Source organism: Polyodon spathula, chromosome 3 (genome assembly GCF_017654505.1).
Source record: "Polyodon spathula isolate WHYD16114869_AA chromosome 3, ASM1765450v1, whole genome shotgun sequence".
Lineage (NCBI taxonomy): Eukaryota > Metazoa > Chordata > Actinopteri > Acipenseriformes > Polyodontidae > Polyodon > Polyodon spathula.
Genome location: NC_054536.1, coordinates 59,580,306 through 59,600,460, shown reverse-complemented (window position 1 = coordinate 59,600,460; position 20,155 = coordinate 59,580,306). Strand labels below are relative to the sequence as shown.

General features: G+C 39.2%; 1 protein-coding gene across 1 annotated transcript in view; it reads right to left on the bottom strand.

The window, feature by feature from the left end:
- Positions 1 to 20,155, bottom strand: part of LOC121313263 (zinc finger protein ZFPM2-like) — a 170,336-nt gene that overhangs the window by 106,464 nt on the left and 43,717 nt on the right. Inside the window, exon 2 of the mRNA XM_041245621.1 lies at positions 13,673 to 13,828. Coding sequence (XP_041101555.1) covers positions 13,673 to 13,828 — 156 coding nt within the window. The remainder of the gene's footprint in view (positions 1 to 13,672; positions 13,829 to 20,155) is intronic.

Here is a 20,155-nt window from a genome sequence, read left to right as displayed (position 1 = left end):
AGCTATTTAAGAACTGTAAAACTTTTAAGCTATTAACATGTTTTAACGATGTGTTACATCGAAACACTATTTTGTCTATTTTTAATCTATAGTAACTGACCTAAAGGACAAATACACTCTTCCAAGAATATATGTTTTAGCATTTTAAGACAAGACTTGCTTGTACACCAGCTGCTAAACATGCCAGAGAGAGAGAGACCTGTGGGGTAGTGAAATGGTTTCAAGGGGGTCGTAGCACATACAAAAATGTTCTCCAGAATGAACCCGACAAAGCAATGTTCCCCAGACCTGAGGATCAATTAATTTACGCAAACACTGCTGTAAGCTGCTTGGGCCATTTCGATCGTAACATTGACGTCAGCTCGTGCCTAACAGAATGTACCATTATGCAACAAAAGGGGGTAATTGTGGAAGAACAGATTAGGAAACTATATTAATGCACTTTATAATTATAACATATTTAATAAATAGATAAATGCAGGATTTCTGCCAATGTATTTTTTTCTGTATAAGTTATTGACCTATTTTCTTCCCCATACATAAATAAAATAAACCATATCACTCCCACTTACCTTCACAGTGAGGTTTATGCTGCATATCAGACAGTGTGCAACTGAATACAGTAATTATTGAGTGGTTTCTCAAACATCTGAGTAATGACACTTAACATAATGAAAGCAGAAGTACAAAAAAAAAATATATAAAAACCGACTGTGATGAGTCAAAGGGATTTCGGTCTGTGATTCATCCTCCCGACAGTAGAAGGCATCAAACCAACTCGGGACTTCCCTTACCAAGATCTCGTGACCATGGCAAAAGTCATCTTTATGAGGGGAGGCACCTTGGTGAGGGGCGGAAGTACGAGTATGTAAATTCCAGCCACTGGAGTCAAGTGAAGGATAAGGACACTTGTCAGTTGGGGATTGGTGTTCCACTTACTACAGAGGTGGGACGTTGCATACTAAAGGGAAAGTACTACTGTGTTCGGGGTCGGTCCGAAGGAAAAACAGGCGGAGTATCGGGCGGAGGGAGAGATGAAATTTGAACAGCGGGGTTTTGGATTGGGAAGTGAAAATTTTACTAATATTTCTTTTGTCTTTTTTTGTTTATGTCCGGGGACGCAGAGATGACGATTAAGGACATTTTTCACTACCTGTTTTTGGGATTATTACTCCAGCACCCCCTCCCTCACGCCATTTTGTTTTCTTTGCTATTTGTTTTATTTTGTGTAGAGAAAATAATAATAAATCAATTTATTTCTTTACACACAAATTACTGTCTGGACAGTCCATTAATACACTCTCGCCTCACATGTGGTGTCAGAGGTGAAAATGGATCCAGCTACAGTTTTGGTGATGTTTAGGGAGCAGGAGGAGAAGCGAGAGGAAAGAGAGACACGACGCTAGGAACAGCTCGCCCAGTTCTTTGGACAGCTGGTGGAGAAACTATCAACATCTCCATCAACATCAGAGATAGCGGTTGCCCGGATGTTTGCAGCACAGCCAAAGCTGCAGAAGATGACTTCGGAAGATGATCCCGAGGCTTTCTTGATTACACTATGTAACACAATTTTTGTTCCTGGGTAGTAAGTGTTATTTCCTAATTGCTTATGCCTCAAAAGTATAGAAAATGGCTATTATTCCCCACAAACTTTGCTTTTGTGACCAGGACAGTGATATTTCAAAATATCACTATTTCCAATGGGAAAACGCGCAAATGTGTGTCTTTTCTTTCAAATAGAGTCAGAAAAAAACAACATATGAATCCAAATTAACATGTATTTATACTAAAGTACTACAAAAATGACTACAAAAGATTTAGAAGTGAGTAGTTTTGTAAATACAGTATAATCGTAAATCTCGAAAAACTACTCACTTCTAAATCTTTTGTAGTCATTTTTGTAATTCTTTAGTATAAATCCCACCACTAAAGTTAGACTTACTGTAGGTGATTATTCAGGTTACGTTAAAGTGGCTGTAGCGCAATGTTTACCATACCCTGTTCTCCTGGGAAGAAACTGGACGTTTTTTGATCGTATTTTAGGTCGGGAAATGGTCTTAGTTTTTACCAGGGGACAATCAAAGCAACAGGAGAAAACAACTGGCGAGATTTTTCCATTGCAATCTGACCTGTTTAACCCTAAAATCCACCCAAGAAAAACAAGAAGAGAACGTTGAGTGGAAAAATATAAGGGAACTCTAAGACAACAAGGGGAGGGGTCTGACGCAAAAGTAAAGCAGGGAAAGGGAGTAGGTATTCAGTGTAACCGGGGCTGCGAGGTTACTGAGGTGGAAGGTCAGGTAATAAAGACACTCCTCTCTGTGTACCTAACCATTGGGACCGAGATATTGATTTGGGATATGAACAACAAAATGACCCCATGTTACAGTACGCTTGGAAACAGGTTAGATATATTGAGGGAAAGGATATGCAGGAAGGACAACCAGTGGTATTTCCGCATTTTTCTATATCTGGGCACTTATTATATAGAATAACCCAGGCTCCTGGGACGGGACAGCTCATAAAACAGTTATTGGTTCCTGGGCCTTTTCAGTCAGAAGTCATGAGACTGGCACATGATATTCCATTTTCAGGTCATTTAGGAACTGAACAGACCCAGGAACGAATTCTGGCCCAGTTTTATTGGCCTGGGGTTTTGTGCGGAAGTATGTATCGGAGTGTCCTGAATGTCAATTAGCTGCCCCTAAGTCAGTTCGCCCCGCACCTCTGATTCCACTTCCAATTATTGGGGTACCGTTTGAAAGGATTGGTGTAGATTTAGTAGGCCATTTGGAGGGAGCAAAGTCAGGATATCGGTATATTTTGGTAGTAGTGGACTACACAACACGATATCCTGAAGCGGTTCCATTACACTCTATGAATACAGAAGCTGTAGCAAACGAACTGGTAAAAATATTCTCTAGGGTTGGAATCCCGAAGGAAATTCTCACTGATCAGGGCACTAATTTTATGTCGGGCTGTATTCAGCAACTATACAAATTATTGAAAATCCGTTCAATTAGATTCTCAGTTTTTCATCCTCAAACGGATGGGCTTGTTGAACGATTTAATCAGACTTTGAAAAATATGTTGCGCCGCTTTGTAGATCAAGAAAAACGCAATTGGGCTAAACTGCTTCCCTACTTGCTCTTTGCAGTTCGTGAGGTACCACAATCTGCAACGGGGTTCCCCATTTGAGCTCTTGTACGGTCGGAAGCCGCGGGGTATCTTGGATCTCATAAAAGAAGGCTGGGAAGGACAGTCAAAAGAGTCTAAAAGTGTAGTATAATATGTGTTGCAGTTACGCGATTGCTTAGAATTAGTCTCGATTGGCACATGATAATCTCAAAGCGGCACAGCAGAAGCAGCAACAAAGCTACAATAAAAATGCAAGAATTAGGAACTTTCGACCTGGAGACAAAGTGTTGTTATTGCTGCCCTCATCGGAATCTAAGTTGTTTGCTAAATGGCAGGGTCCCTTTCAGGTTATTCGAGCAATTGGTAAAGTCAATTATGAGATCCAACAGACTGGGCATCGGAAAGAAAGTCAAATTTATCATGTTAATCTCCTTAAACCGTGGAAAGAACGGGAAGTCCATTTTATATCTCCTGCATAGGAGGGAGAGGATTTTGGACCCTCAATTGAGCCAGAGTCAGCAATTGAGGTCCCGATGGGGGAACAGTTAACTCCTGATCAGCGTGAAGTGGTAAGCAATCTGCCTGGAAGAACGCATTTGATTGAACATGCTATTATCACTCCGCTGGGTCTAAGAGTTAGACAGAGACCGTATCGCATTCCAGAGAGTCGGAGAGATTCTGTTCGGAGGGAGGTTGAGTGTATGTTGAAATTTGAGGTAACTGAACCTTCCCGAAGCGAGTGGCGTAGCCCAATTGTACCAATAGACAAGCCAGATGGGTCACTACGATTATGTATCAATTTCAGGAGGGTGAATGCTATCTCCAAGTTTGATGCATATCCCAGACAACTCTTAGACAAGCTGGGGTGAGCTTGGTTTATTTCAACTCTGGATCTGACGAAAGGATACTGGCAGATTCCATTAACGAAAGCCTCTCATGAGAAAACGGCATTTTCAACCGGAAAGGGAGAGATGCGGAGGGAGAGATGAAATTTGAGCAGCGGGGTTTTTGAATTTGGGAGTGAAAATTTTACAAATATTTCTTTTGTCTTTTTTTGTTTATGTCCGGGGACGCCGAGAAGACGATTAAGGACATTTTTCACTACTTGTTTTTGGGATTATTACTCCAGCAGCCCCTCCCTCACACTGTTTTGTTTTCTTTGCTATTGTTTTATTTTGTGTAGAGAAAATAATAATAAATCAATTTATTTCTTTACACACAAATTACTGTCTGGACATTCCATATATATATAGTTATATAGGGATAAAACAAACTAAAATTATTTTTCTGATACAACAGAACAATGTAACTGCTGCAATAAGTTACCCTTCAGTGCAGTGGGCTTTTACCAAAACAAGGCAGCCAGGGAGCAACTCCCTTGAGATGAAGCCTGTTGCAAAGTGGAGAAAACGGTGGCGGGAGAAACAAAACAAGAAAACATGGTGGAGTGTGTCGGGTACAGATAAATAATATGCTGTTTTTTGATTGGCTGTAAGATAACTAAGTTCCTTTTCAGAAATAGCAGTATACTATTTTTGTATTAATTTTCAATGCATAATGTTTTTTTGTTAAAAAGATGCATTATGTTTAATATATCAAGTCCTACCTTTACAGGTACTATGGATAATATTATCCGTATCAAAATGTTAAATACAACTGTGTTGTAGCTGTTGTGCATTTCAGCATTGATCCCTCACCTGAGTGACCCAAGACCTCAACTGACGGCCTAGAGGAGAGATAATGTCCATCCAAGAGGGGGTTGACTTGATGTAAAACAAATCCGCAAGCTGTTACTATCAACCCTATCAATGTTCTATCAGTCTCTGCTCTCCAGCCAAATCTGAATAGAACATGGAGCCACACATTCAGGTCAATAAGCTTATAGGCGATTTACACAAGCAACTCCTCCAGCAAGGTAGCAACAAAGTCATATTGGCTTTTTCTTCCTTTTAGCATTGTCTCCGCCAAGAAAGCCCTTCAAAATGTCATTATAATAGGTTTGACTTTAAGGAGCTCAGTGGCCTAATCCTAATAAATAAGCAAGCAGTAACTTTCTGAGAAGATGACATAGCTTTCATGTTTTCACTGGAGGAAACATAAACAGAAAAATCACCTTGCCGTTTTAAACGATGTTGTCTGTGCCTGTGTGTGCTTGTGTGTGTGTCTCTGTGTGTATGTGTATTGATTTAATGCCTCTGAAGGCTAGGGTTTGAATCTGGCTTTGGTAAGTGAAATTAAATTCCTTTGCCTTCAGTAGTAAGCAGTCTTTATTTCAAAATCACCAAAAAATCAGCAAAGTCAGCACTGGCTTGGACATTCATGGGGACTGCACTGCTCCATTAGCGTCTGTGAAGGTGATCCCTCCAGGCAGGCTTGCCACACATTTGCTGGGCTGGTCAGGGTAATCTTCATACTGGATAAAGGGTAATCTAATTCATATTAAGAGGAAGTTGATTTGGCTGGGCTATACTGTAATATTTAACCAACATTAGCAATTTCCTCTACTGAGTTCATTTGACCTAAAGAGTTGTCTCGATTTGTCTTATTGCCTTCCAAATTAAGAGTTTTTCATATTCTCAGCTATAACATTGTATTAAAATTCCACAATTATCATTCTAAACACTAAAAGCTATTGAGTAATAACATATATAACTCACTTTCAAGGTAACGTTGATTACTGTTGTATTGCATTAAGGATGCTGTACAACAATTCTCCCTCATGTAGTCTTTCACTTCTTCATTTGCCCTCTATTCTATGCCCCAACCTCATTTCTGGGATAATTACTGTGTAACCTTAAATATTCACAACTATTATGATAGTTGCAGTCTGTCCAATAATGCTAAGAAAATCAATTTAAAATACGATTAGGTGGTACCATGTTTCAAATAACCAATATGAATGGACACATGTGCCTCAAATATGTATATGACAAAATATGACATACATATGTAATATACATACAGTATATACTGGTGCACTGATTTAACAGCACAAACCTTTATATTTCCATTAGTTGAAATAAATTACTAACGTATACATTTCACATACTGTACATGCAACAAATATTGATTTTCAAAATTTCAAGAGCTGCAAAATTGAAATGGTTTCTGAAATGGGATTGTTGAATTCTATTGCATGTAAAATGATGTTATTTTGTTGTGGCTACTGTACTGCAACTTGTTCATTCAAAATAGATATTAATGTACTTTCTCTTTCTCTAAGATTCTCCTGAGCCCCGGATTCCAGTGTTAAGAAAAAGAGGAGGCAAGAAACGTCTTAAGCCAGGCACTGCTACTGTAGGACTTTAAGGTATTTTAACAATACTGTAATTGGAAACACTTAAAAAAAAAAAAAAAAAAAAAAAAAAAATGAAAATTGTAACTCTATAAAACAAGCAACAATCTAGCTGCAGGAAGGAGCAGTTTAGAAACTAAGTAGTCACAGAATTTACCTTAGAGCGTTTTTAAGTTCTGGAGGATGATTGTTCTGAGTAGCTTCTTGCTACATTTTGTTTAAATTATTCTATTCCTCTCTGGAAATGTGCCTTTGCCATTGGACATGCTTAAAAAATGGGCCCCCTGACCTTTGGGCCTTTTAAGCTGCTTTACTACTGCAAAGCACTCTGACTCTCAAAGTTAATAAGTGCTTCATTTGTGATGAAAATTGGTGCACTTCTTTGTATTTCTGCAGCTTTTTAATACCTATTATAGGCTGAAACTTTTAATGGAGGTTTTAGGCCTTCCTTACAAGACCATTCTTGTGAGTGACTACAACACAGATACATGGCTAAGCTTTAACAGGACGTCACTCGTCTGCTCAGTGAAAAATCTTACACAAGAGAACTATTTTTGATGCCACTGGAAAAGATAATGGTTATGAAATGAGAGGCTGCTTTAAAACCATGTTCAACTCAAGAACTATTAATTATGCTATTTCCTGAGAATTGAGAGGGTTTAGTTAATCACTGGTCCTTTCTATTGACAAAGAATAACATACTCATCTGAGATACATAAACCGTTTAATACATTCAGGATTGTGATTCCTTTAAATTATACTGCTTATGCATAGATGAGGGAAATTTAAACCTTATGCTTAAACGAATTAGAAAAAGCTGAATATCTAATTGAAGAACGAGTTCAAGGCATGATTTAATACATGATCCTAACTATGACATCCAACATTAACTCAAGAAAGTGATCTCTTACATATTCATAATCTTTCAAGTTTAAGCTGAACAACTGTGTTTTCAGTCTTATATTTTCACATGAATGGGCAAAGCTTTGGGACACATTTAGCAGGTTTCAAGATTTAGCAGGTTCTTATATCAGGAATAGCTTCCTACTTACGTCTTACTTGTCTGTGATGCTGCACTAATCAAGAAAGGGAAGAAACCATGTGATGTTGTCTGTTATTGCAAAATAATTAGCCAATAGATTGAACAATACCTTTTGTCAGGTAAGAATAAGATAAGAAGATAATGTATAAATAAATGTGCAGTTAACAGTTAGCATATGTTGGATATCTATATCATAGACACACAATAACTGGATACATTCAGAAACATCTAGTATTTACAAAACAAAAGCACCCCCTTGAATAATTGCACATGTTCATTTATTTTTAGAGACTTGAAGTTTATGTGTCTGACTCTGTATTAGACTGTGATGAGTCAAAGGGATTTCGGTCTGTGATTCAGCCTCCCGACAGTAGATGGCATCAAACCAACTCGGGACTTCCCTTTGCCATGGTCCCTTATCTCGTGACCATGGCAAAAGTCATCTTTATGAGGGGCGGCACCTTGGTGAGGGGTGGAAGTACGAGTATGCGGGACATTACATACTAAAGAGAACGTACTACTGTGTTCGGGGTTGGTCCGAAAGTAAAATAGGCGGAGTAACGGGTGGAGGGAGAGACTAGTTTGGTGCAACAGGATTTTTGAAAATACTAACATTTCTTTTGTCTTTTTTTTGTTTATGTATGGTTCGCCACGAAGACGATTAAAGACGAGTTCTTACGATCTGTTTTGGGATTTCACCCCTGCACTCCCTCCCTCACGCCGTTTTGTTTTCTTTTGTTATTTAATTATTTTGTTGTGTATAGATAATAAAAATAAATTATTTTATTTCTGTACACATAAATTACTTTCTGGACATTCCATTTAATACACTCTCGCCTCACACGTGGTGTCAGAAGTGAAAATAGATCCAGCTACAGTTTTGGCGATGTTTAGGGAGCAGGAGGAGAAGCGAGAGGAGAGAGAGACACGGCGCCAGGAACAGCTCGCCCAGTTCTTTGGACAGCTGGTGGAAAAACTATCAATATCAACATCAGAGAGAGCGGTTGCCCGGATGTTTGCAGCTCAGCCAAAGCTTCAGAAGATGACCTCGGAAGATGATCCCGAGGCTTTCTTGATTACTTTTGAGAGAGTGGCAGAGGCTGCAGAGTGGCCTAGGGAACACTGGGCCATGAAATTGGCACCCTGCCTGACAGGGGAAGCTCAGGCAGCGTATCGAGCCCTGACGGCCACGGATGCAGGGGACTATGATAAAGTAAAAGAAGCCATTCTCTCACGCCTCGAGATCACGGAGGAAACATACCGGCGCCGTTTTAGGGAATACCAGCTGTCCAAGGGGATGCGGCCCCGGGTTGCGGGACAATATCTTTTAGATCAGTGCACCCGGTGGCTGCGGCCAGAAGAACATACACCCCAAGAACTGGTGCAGAAAATAGTTATAGAACAGTTTGCGTCTATACTACCGCCAGGGAATCGAGAGTGGATTAAGAGGAATCGACCTACCACTCTCGAGGATGCCATCCTCCTGGCGGAGGCCTACGAAGACGCAAACGAAGGTGCCGGGTCAGACCCCACTCCTGCCCCTAAACTAACTCGGACCAACCAACCAATGAAGCCCAGAGGGGGTAACCAGACCTTCAGACCATGGAGGTCGAGGTTAGCCCCATCCTGGGCGAGAGAGAATCCCCCTAACCTGCCGGTCGCGGACTCGCAGGACAGATTAACTCCGTTGATGCCTCCTAACCAAGTGTGCTACCAATGTAATGAGCCTGGACACATTGCCAGGAATTGTCCAGTAATAAAGGTGGACCTGGCGACAAGATCCTGGTCAGCAGTAACAGGTAGGAACACTGGGGAATGTCGGGAGGGCCCTTATCAGTTAAGAGTACAGGTCGGGGGAAAGAGTACTTACGCATTTGCGGACTCTGGGTGTGCACAAACATTGATTCGGCAAGCTCTCTTGGATGGGGTAGCCTGGGAGCCACAGGGTAAAGTGGCTATCTCCTGTATTCATGGAGAAACTCGGGTTTATCCCACCACTAAAGTTAGACTTATTGTAGGTGATTATTCAGCTTACGTTAAAGTGGCTGTAGCGCAATGTTTACCATACCCTGTTCTCCTGGGAAGAGACTGGCCGTTTTTTGATCGTATTTTAGGTCGGGAAATGGTCTTAGTTTCTACCAGGGGACAATTAAAGCAACAGGAGAAAACAATTGGCGAGATTTTTCCGTTGCAATCCGACCTGTTTAACCCTAAAATCCGCCCAAGAAAAACAAAAAGAGAGCGTCGGGTGGAAAAATATGAGGGAACTCTGAGACGACAAGGGGAGGGGTCTGACACAAAAGTAAACCAATCGCTTAAACGGCAAGGAAAGGGAGTAGGTATTCAGTGTAACCGGGGCTGCGAGGTTACTGAGGTGGAAGGTCATGTAATAAAAGACACTCCTCTCTGTGTACCTAACCATTGGGACCGAGATATTGACTTGGGATATGAACAACAAAATGATCCCACGTTACAGTATGCTTGGAAACAGGTTAGATATATTGAGGGGAAGGATATGCAGGAAGGACAACCGGTGGTATTTCCGCATTTTTCTGTATCTGGGCACTTATTATATAGAATAACCCGGGCTCCCGGGACGGGACAGCTCGTAAAACAGTTATTGGTTCCTAGGCCTTTTCAGTCAGAAGTCATGAGATTGGCGCATGACATTCCATTTTCAGGTCATTTGGGAACTGAAAAGACTCAGGAACGAATTCTGGCCCAGTTTTTTTGGCCTGGGGTTTATGGTCTTGTGCGGAAGTATGTATCGGAGTGTCCTGAATGTCAATTAGCTGCCCCTAAGTCAGTTCGCCCCGCACCTCTGGTTCCACTTCCAATTATTGGGGTACCGTTTGAAAGGATTGGTGTAGATTTAGTAGGCCCTCTGGAGGGAACAGAGTCAGGATATCGGTATATTTTAGTAGTAGTGGACTACGCAACGAGATATCCAGAAGCTGTTCCCTTACGCTCTATGAATGCAGTAGCTGTAGCGAATGAATTGGTAAAAATATTCTCTAGGGTGGGAATCCCGAAAGAAATTCTCACTGATCAGGGCACTAATTTTATGTCAGACTGTATTCAGCAACTATATAAATTATTGAAAATCCGTTCAATTAGAACCTCAGTTTTTCATCCTCAAACGGATGGGCTTGTTGAACGATTTAATCAGACTTTGAAAAATATGTTGCGCCGCTTTGTAGATCAAGAAAAACGCAATTGGGCTAAACTGCTTCCCTACTTGCTCTTTGCAGTTCGCGAGGTACCACAATCCTCAACGGGGTTTTCCCCGTTTGAGCTCTTGTACGGTCGGCAGCCGCGGGGTATCTTGGATCTCATAAGAGAAGGCTGGGAAGAACAGTCAAAGGAGTCTAAAAATGTAGTAAAATATGTGTTGCAGTTACGCGATCGCTTAGAATTAGTCGGTCGATTGGCACATGACAATCTCAAAGCGGCACAGCAGAAGCAGCAACAAAGCTACAATAAAAATGCAAGAATTAGGAACTTTCGACCTGGAGATAAAGTGTTGTTATTGTTGCCCTCATCGGAATCTAAGTTGTTTGCTAAATGGCAGGGTCCCTTTCAGGTTATTCGAGCAATTGGTAAAGTCAATTATGAGATCCGACAGCCTGGGCGTCGGAAAGAAAGTCAAATTTATCATGTTAATCTCCTGAAACCGTGGAAAGAACGGGAAGTCCATTTTATATCTCCTGTACAGGAGGGAGAGGATTTTGGACCCTCAATTGAGCCAGAGTCAGCAACTGAGGTCCCGATGGGGGAACAATTAACTCCTGATCAGCGTGAAGAGGTAAGCAATCTAATTAATATGTTCAGTGATGTGTTTTCTAACGTGCCTGGAAGAACGCATTTGATTGAACATGCTATTATCACTCCGCCAGGTCTAAGAGTTAGACAGAGACTGTATCGCATTCCAGAGAGTCGGAGAGATTCTGTTCGAAGGGAGGTGGAGTGTATGTTGAAACTTGGGGTAATTGAACCTTCCCGAAGTGAGTGGTGTAGCCCAATAGTACCAATAGACAAGCCAGATGGGTCACTACGATTATGTATCGATTTTAGGAGGGTGAATGCTATCTCCAAGTTTGATGCATATCCCATGCCTCGAGTAGATGAACTCTTAGACAAACTGGGGCAAGCTCGGTTTATTTCAACTCTGGATCTGACGAAAGGATATTGGCAAATTCCATTAACGAAAGCCTCTCGTGAGAAAACGGCATTTTCAACCCCAGAGGGTCTTTTTCAATTTTGTACTATGCCGTTCGGACTTCATGGAGCGCCTGCTACTTTTCAGAGACTAATGGACAGGGTTTTACAACCTCATCGAGAGTATGCAGCTGCGTATATCGATGATGTAGTCATTTATAGTTCTTCCTGGAGAGAACATTTGACTAGATTAGAAGCCGTCTTACAGTCTCTGAGGAGGGCGGGGCTCACAGCGAACATGGCAAAGTGCGCTATTGGAAAAGAAGAAACTAAATATTTAGGTTTCATAATGGGTAAGGGTAGAGTGAAACCGTTGGTTTCAAAAGTCCAGGCTTTGTTGGATTCACCGGTACCTACCACGAAAACCCAGGTGAGATCACTGTTAGGGTTGGCTGGTTATTACCGCCACTTTATTCCACACTTTTCCACTATAGCGACCCCTCTCACTGATCTCACTAAAAAGAACACTCCAAATAAAATTAAGTGGAGTGCAGAGTGTCAGACAGCCTTTGAATCTATTAAAACTAATTTGAGTCAGGCCCCAGCATTAATAAGCCCGGATTTCAGCCGAGAGTTCGTCCTGCAGACAGATGCATCGCAGACTGGTCTGGGGGCGGTTCTGTCCCAGGAGAGAGATGGTATAGAACACCCGATACTATACATCAGTCGGAAGTTACTGCCCAGAGAACAGAGGTATTCGGTAGTGGAGAAAGAATGCCCAGCAGTGAAATGGGTGGTGGAATCTTTAAAATACTATCTTCTGGGACGACCTTTTGTACTCATCACAGATCACACTTCTTTAATGTGGTTAGACACAATGAAGGATTCAAACGTTAGGATTACGCAGTGGTACCTGGCGCTCCAACCCTTCGCCTTTCAAATAAGGTATCGTGCGGGTAAGTTACATCAAAATGCTGATTTTTTTTCCCGGGAGGGAGGGAAAAGGGAAGGGTTAGAGGTTTCCGAGTGTTCCTTCAGCTCCACTCTGAGGGGTGGGATATGTGATGAGTCAAAGGGATTTCAGTCTGTGATTCAGCCTCCCGACAGTAGATGGCATCAAACCAACTCAGGACTTCCCCTACCAAGATCTCGTGACCATGGCAAAAGTCATCTTTTTGAGGGGCGGCACCTTGCTGAGGGGTGGAAGTACGAGTATGTAAATTCCAGCCACTGGTGTCAAGTGAAGGATAAGGACACTTGTCAGTTGGGGATTGGTGTTCCACTGACTACAGAGGCGGGACATTACATACTAAAGGGAACGTACTACTGTGTTCGGGGTTGGTCCGAAAGTAAAATAGGCAGAGTAACGCGTGGAGGAAGAGACTAGTTTGGTGCAGCGGGATTTTTGAAAATACTAACATTTCTTTTGTCTTTTTTTTGTTTATGTATGGTTCGCCACGAAGACGATTAAAGACGAGTTCTCACGATCTGTTTTGGGATTTCACCCCTGCACTCCCTCCCTCACGCCATTTTGTTTTCTTTTGTTATTTAATTATTTTGTTGTGTATAGATAATAAAAATAAATTATTTTATTTCTGTACACATAAATTACTTTCTGGACATTCCATTTAATACACTCTCGCCTCACATAGACATACAGTCATGAATTGAAATAATAATGCAGTTTCTCCATTGAGATAATACTGTCAATAATATAGTACTTCAATGATAACAATCCATGTCGCTTTTTACATTTTACAGGACCAGCCCTTTATTAAAGCATAACTTGCTCAGCCTGAACCTAAATGAACTCAGCATTGGAGAAGGCGAAACAAACACAGTGTGAGGTAAATGTAGCTGAGAGAAAAGTTAAACAGTTCTGCATGCTAGAGTATTCTGGCTAAATTCCAATATAAATAATAATAATAAAAAATAAAAAAATTAAACAGTTTAATTATCCATTGATTTGAGCACCACTCCCGAAAATGCACAAATACAGTAGCAAGTCACAACACTAAGATAATACTCCTGAAATCTACCTTTGTTGCAGAAATATTCAATGTCTTCACAGCTTAAGTTTTCTGGTTCAAAGTCTGTGGAAAAGTTCTCCACTGAGAACTCTTCTTTTGTGATGATGTCATTTTCCTCAGACAGGCCCTCTTCTTCTTCATCCTCCATGGCATCTTCTAATGTCCCTAGGACAACACAAAATGCAAAGTTCTGTACACTGACCCTCTCACTGAATCATTCAACATGTTATGGTTTTAAACTCTGTTTGACTACACTATGGTAAAGGAGAAACAGAACATACTTTTTTTGGACATACATTTTCAAAAGCAAAGATGGTAACACATTATCTTAAGAGGCATCAATGGTCTGTATGAAATATATGGTACAAATACAGTATGTTCAGTAACGGATAGTACAATTGTCAAAAGGAATTATTTTACTATTCAAAAAGACAGTATATGCAGGTCATTTAATTGATAAATGAATAAATAAACTTTAGCAACAGTTTGGACTTATGGTGATAGCTCATTGATGTTTTCAAGAGGCTTAGCCATACAGACACACATGCAACAAAAAGATACACTAACAAAAATATATTTGTATTAAAAAATATCTGAAAATAAACCCACCTGTGTAAAAAAACACAACCTTTTTTTTTTTTAAATAATGGTTGCGTATACAGTATGTAAATAAACACACATTACACCTTAACAAGCAGAGTTGAAGCAACCTCCACAGCTGGCTCTCAAATTGTTAATGCTCTTTCCTGTGCACCACTTTCAAGAGACAATCACTGCATAGACCTGACATGATCAGAGGCCACACAGGACATATTGAAGGTTTGTTGATAGCACCAGTTCAAGGCTACAGACTGACCAGCCATTCCCCAGCTAATGGATTTAGTCATGACTCAGTCATAGACACACAGACTACAAACATGACCTCAGCTTCCTGCTTCCTGTTTTTCTTCCAAGCATACCTCACACTATAAATCTGTCTTCCGAGATACAGCAAAATTGAAAACAGCAAAACAACTTCTTACTGGATATTTATATTAAATCTATACCTTAAACAGTAGGCTGCAATTGCATCCTTACATCATTAACATTTACCTTTTGTTTCTTGCTTTCAATGTGTGTAATTGATTTGTTATTATATTCACCTTCTTGAGTAGAATTTGTTTTAATGTTTGTATTTCACATGATATGGCAGATTCTTGACAACTCATTCGACTGAGGTGTATGTGTTATAATCTACAGCTCTCTACTTCTGGTGAAGATATTTTTTTTTTCACAGAACAGAAATCGAAAGGTAAACAAGGCCGACCATAATGAAGTTATTGCATGTATTTTATGTAAACAAAAGTTTAACATCATATTAAAAGGAATCAGGAAAAAAATGTTGTACTAATTGAAACAAAATCATTTATGATAATGTACAGTTGTGACAGAGAGCGAATGAATCCGAGTCAACAATCTCTCTCCCAGCCTGTGAGGGCACGGTATAACAAGAACAGAGTGCCCCGCACTGGATGGTTTGACAGTTCATTCCAGGGTCAGTTGGAAGTCGGCCATCCAAGGGGGTGGAGCCACAATACCAGAAGTTATCACCTTTATACAGTAGGCGATGTGAGTCATGGATTGGAGGATACGTGATTGAACTTGCTAATAATGGGGGGCATGACTGAGAGTATATCAGAGGGTGTGACGAAGCAATCTGTTCCTTTGTTATGGTTACGGATGGACCTGAGTACAGAGATAAAATAACCGCGAGTGTTTTGTGTTTTTTTTGTTTGTTGTTCTAACTGTCCTTGTTTGTCAATGTTAGATTGGCATTGCATCACCTGTACACCTGTGCACTATGAACCACTTTGCCATAATAGTGTAGTCAAATTATCAATTTAGACCAACCTCATAAAAAAAAGGTTACTTTCAGTATTGTCTGTGATTTTACTTTAACAAACAGTAATAATGGAAAATATCTATCTTTGGCTTTCAAGCAAAATGTGCCTTGGATGTCTCCTTGCGTACTGTGTACTGGAGCAATGCCATATCAGATAGTTAAGAGTAACAAATAGCATTTCATGTTCCAACTAAATAAAAATATTTTGAGAAAGGAATAGCATTGGATGAGACACAAAAAAAAAAAAAAAACCATTTCTACGTTCAGTGATTCGTGAGTGTGAATCTGTATCGGCAATGATTTTAATGAAGTGCTGTGAATTGCAAGAGTTTGTTTGGGCGCGAATATGTGTATAATCTGTCAAAATGTCATTTCACTGCAAAAAAACAAAACAAAAAACGATTAGGTTAAGAAACAGCAGATGTCATTTTGCTGATAACACATGAAAAATCTGTGTTAAGATCTCATTGCTGTACACATGTTTGTAGGCTGGTTTGGCACCAGCCTTGACCAAAAACAACCAGTGGGGGAGAGTTCGTAGCATCTTAGAATGAAGTGTGGCACATGGCAACAGCCTTAATAACATCTATTTTAACAATGTAAACGGTGGCAGAACGGAACACTGCAGCACTTTAACTGAAATGTTTAACAAATGTTTAAGGTGGCAAAAATGACCTTGTTTGTATTTATTTATATTACAGAATTGTTAAAGGATTGTACAAATGACATCTACTGTCCTACTACTGCACAGAACATCACATCACACATTCTGTAATACGTCCTTTGATGGGGTAGTGGGTACTGGGTTTATTTTATTCAAAAAAGAGTAATAATGATAATGTAATATGTTATGAAATATACTTTTGTTTTCAGGCTTATTTGAAATTAAAGAATGTTCTGATAGCTAAAACCCTGTTCTGTTGGTAGACAAGATACAGGTATCATAATTGCAATTGCTGCAAGTTTTGCAAAAGCAAAAAAGATGTTGCAGAAATCTGCCTAAACGCGACCTCGGGAGATGGCACCCTACAAAACCAAACAAAAAAGAGAGAGAGAGAGAGAGAGAGAGAGAGAGAGAGAGAGAGAGAGAGAGAACAAACAATCTGAAAGAAGTTACCTGTAGTCTGGGGAACTGTTTATGTTCTGGGTGAACTTCAATGATTTGATGTTTTGTTACGGATAAATGGCTTAGCCATCCTGTGTTTAGCTAGGACCGAGTGATTAAGTATAGATAACACCTTCTAAAGAGGGTAGGATGTTTGTTTTGTTTATTTTGTGTTACACAATGGCTGTGAACTGAATAAAGAACACCACAATTGTTGTTGTAGTGCAACTGAAGTATCCTGCCTGTGTTTATTACAAAGATATACCGCACCACGGGGCCACCTTGTTACAGGGTTTAAACAATTTTTGATTCTGCTTTCACTATTAGCTGTTACAAATAAACAATATATATATATATATATATATATATATATATATATATATATATATATATATATATATATATATATTATATATATATATATGCATAAACTGATGTAATCAATTTATTATGCATAACAGTTTTTAAAGTGTTACTTGTAATGTTACACAGTAATCCACAGCTCCACAATCCACATGTATTACTGTGTTTTTTTTTTTACCCTTTCATAATGTCGATTAATCAATGCATTGGGCTTTTTGGAGAACGATATTGTGATAGTAAAATCTGGCATCACCCCAGCCTTAGTTACCTCCAGATTTTCCAACACTGAAATACTAATACATTACATAAAGAAAATATGAACGCACTTTTTAATATTTTGATAAATCCGTTATTTAAATCCTTTTGCAAATCTAGTGAAATCCAGTATGCCAAATATCCTGACAAAAATGCCAGGATATTAGCTTGTTTGAATTTACAGGTTTCAAACTGGATAGTTTGATCTCTGAGCCTGAGTTCAGTAAAGTACATCGAATTCCTGTATCTGACAGCTTGATGTGTGAGGTGAAGACACTATACACAATGAAATGCTCGCGTTACATGCCTCCAGTAACCCACTCAACTCTTCCCCAACAACAGTGAGCCTCCAGTCTTGTACTGTATCCAGAAAACCAGTTTTTTATTTTTATAGTGGCATCAATTGTGACACGGGGTCCTCCACTGTCGACCTATTTCCACTGTATTTCTTTATAATTTTTTAGTGACGTTAAAAAATGGAAAACACAATATTGAAAAATACTTACTTAAAAGTGTTGCTGGGTTTTCATTTTTTAATATTCTTTTAAAATGTAAATATATAGGTCACTGCAAAACAACATAAAATGTATTTTCTTTTTCTTTTCTGCTCTTTTAACTGTTAGGCATATTGATCAAATCATAAGGAAACTGACAATGGAAATATTATACAGAGCTAGAATCACTGGTGAAGTGCAACTCATTTTTCTTAAACACACTGAATATACATTCTTATTATATTTCCTTCAACAGCCTAGCAATTAAAGCCACAGAAAAGTGGAGTGTTACTTTTAAAATGAATTCAGTTACAGAATCCACACACTGTTCAAATGACCTATAAAGTTCCCATTGCAGTTCCTCATCCCTTTTAACACAACAGCATGCAAGGTAGGATGAAAATACTTGTATTAATGTGTTAGCCTTATCAGAGGGTACGATGCTGATTTTTCATTTACATTTCATGCCTGCAGGTAGTACACCACAGCAATCTTAAACAGAACTTTTCCCATTTGATTAATTTTTTTTCTGTGTGCAATATTATTATTTCTTTACATCTAAATGATTTCAGTTTTTTGCTTGTAGCGCTACATCTTTTTTTGGAATTTGCATATTACTATTTTGCTTCAATCAACGGTGCTGGTGGAATTGTCTGAATTGTATTACTTCCTAAAGTATTTCATCCTGCATTTAAATGACATTTTACAAAAATAAAAGACAAAGAATTTGGATCTGCTCAAATAATTTTAAATCCTGCAGAATGATGTACATATTAAGACCTACGGCCTAAATTTTACGTTTGTAAAAAAAAATTACATTTTATTTTCTGAATATTTTTTTTTTCCCTGAATTGCACATTTTTCAAGAACTTATGAATATACATTTGAATACATTGTAAGCAGTATTTTATAGAAGAGTACATACATGTCTCTAATGTTTAGCTATTAGAGTGTATAGTAAGTCTTTACAACAGCTATAGCCCATGTAGCACATTTTACGGTTTATATTGTATTGTATCACAACCAGCCCCTTCGCAGAATAAAGCAACGGTTTAGGTTCAAAAGCTCCTGGTTTGTGTTCTCCTGTTTTTCTTTATTCCAGGGCAGCAGTTCATAACAGTCCTCCAGATCTCGTCAAACCGCTCGTTCTTTATAACAGGACTCCAGATCTCGTCAAACCGTTCGCTCTTCAGTTCATAACAGGACTCCAGATCTCGTCAAACCGCTCACTCTTTATAACAGGATTCCAGATCTCATCAAACCGCTCGCTATTCAGTTCATAACAGGACTCCAGATCTCGTCAAACCGCTCGTTCTTTATAACAGGACTCCAGATCTCGTCAAACCGCTCGCTCTTCAGTTCATAACAGGACTCCAGATCTCGTCAAACCGCTCACTCTTTATAACAGGACTCCAGATCTCATCAAACCGCTCGCTATTCAGTTCATAACAGGACTCCAGATCTCGTCAAACCGCTCGTTCTTTATAACAGGACTCCAGCTCTCGTCAAACCGCTTGCTCTTTATAACAGGACTCCAGATCTCGTCAAACCGCTCGCTCTTTATAACAGGACTCCAGATCTCGTCAAACCGCTCGCTCTTTTCATTAGCCTATCAAAAAAACTCCTTTGTAAGAAGCTGATAGAGCATAATAAAAAAACATTCAAATTTGGTCTGTGATAAGAACTGGAAAGGGATTTCTTCGCTTTAAATTAGGAAACAGTTTTATGGTTTCATCTGATGTCTTGTATTACCGTTCAGTTAATGTTACAAATGTGAAACTACTCACTATGACTACTGTTGCTTGAAATTATGGGCTAGATTTTCAAAGTTACCAAAATCATGACTCACGCAATTTTTCGAGAGGAAAAAATTTACCCAACAGGTACTGAACAAGCAATAAACAACAGACTTGTTATTTCTTATTCATTTTGCAATTGGTCTTTTTTTCCTTTGAGAAAGAATTGAGCTATTAACAGATTGGTGTAAACAGCTTTGAGAATAATGAAAGATTTTAAAGTAAAAAAAAAAAAAAATTAAAAAAAAAAATAATAAACTCATTCAGCCTTAAAAAATATTCTAACAAAATACATTTCTGATATAACTTAACAACCATTTATAGTTATTAGTAGTCTGATCTTACTATAACACTAAACCACTTCCAGTCGCTAATATTTGGAACATTGAATTGGAAAATGTTGAGGCAAAACCCTGAATGGGAAATAACTGGACTAATTCTCAGTCCAGTAAACTCAGTGTACTAGTCAATTCATTTAAATGTAATCCATAGAGCCAATGATACTCTATAAAATGTTTCAATATGATATTAATATCAGAGCCATGCTGCACCAGTTGCCAGTTTGGCCAGCCAGGTACCAATTTACATGTAATTTAT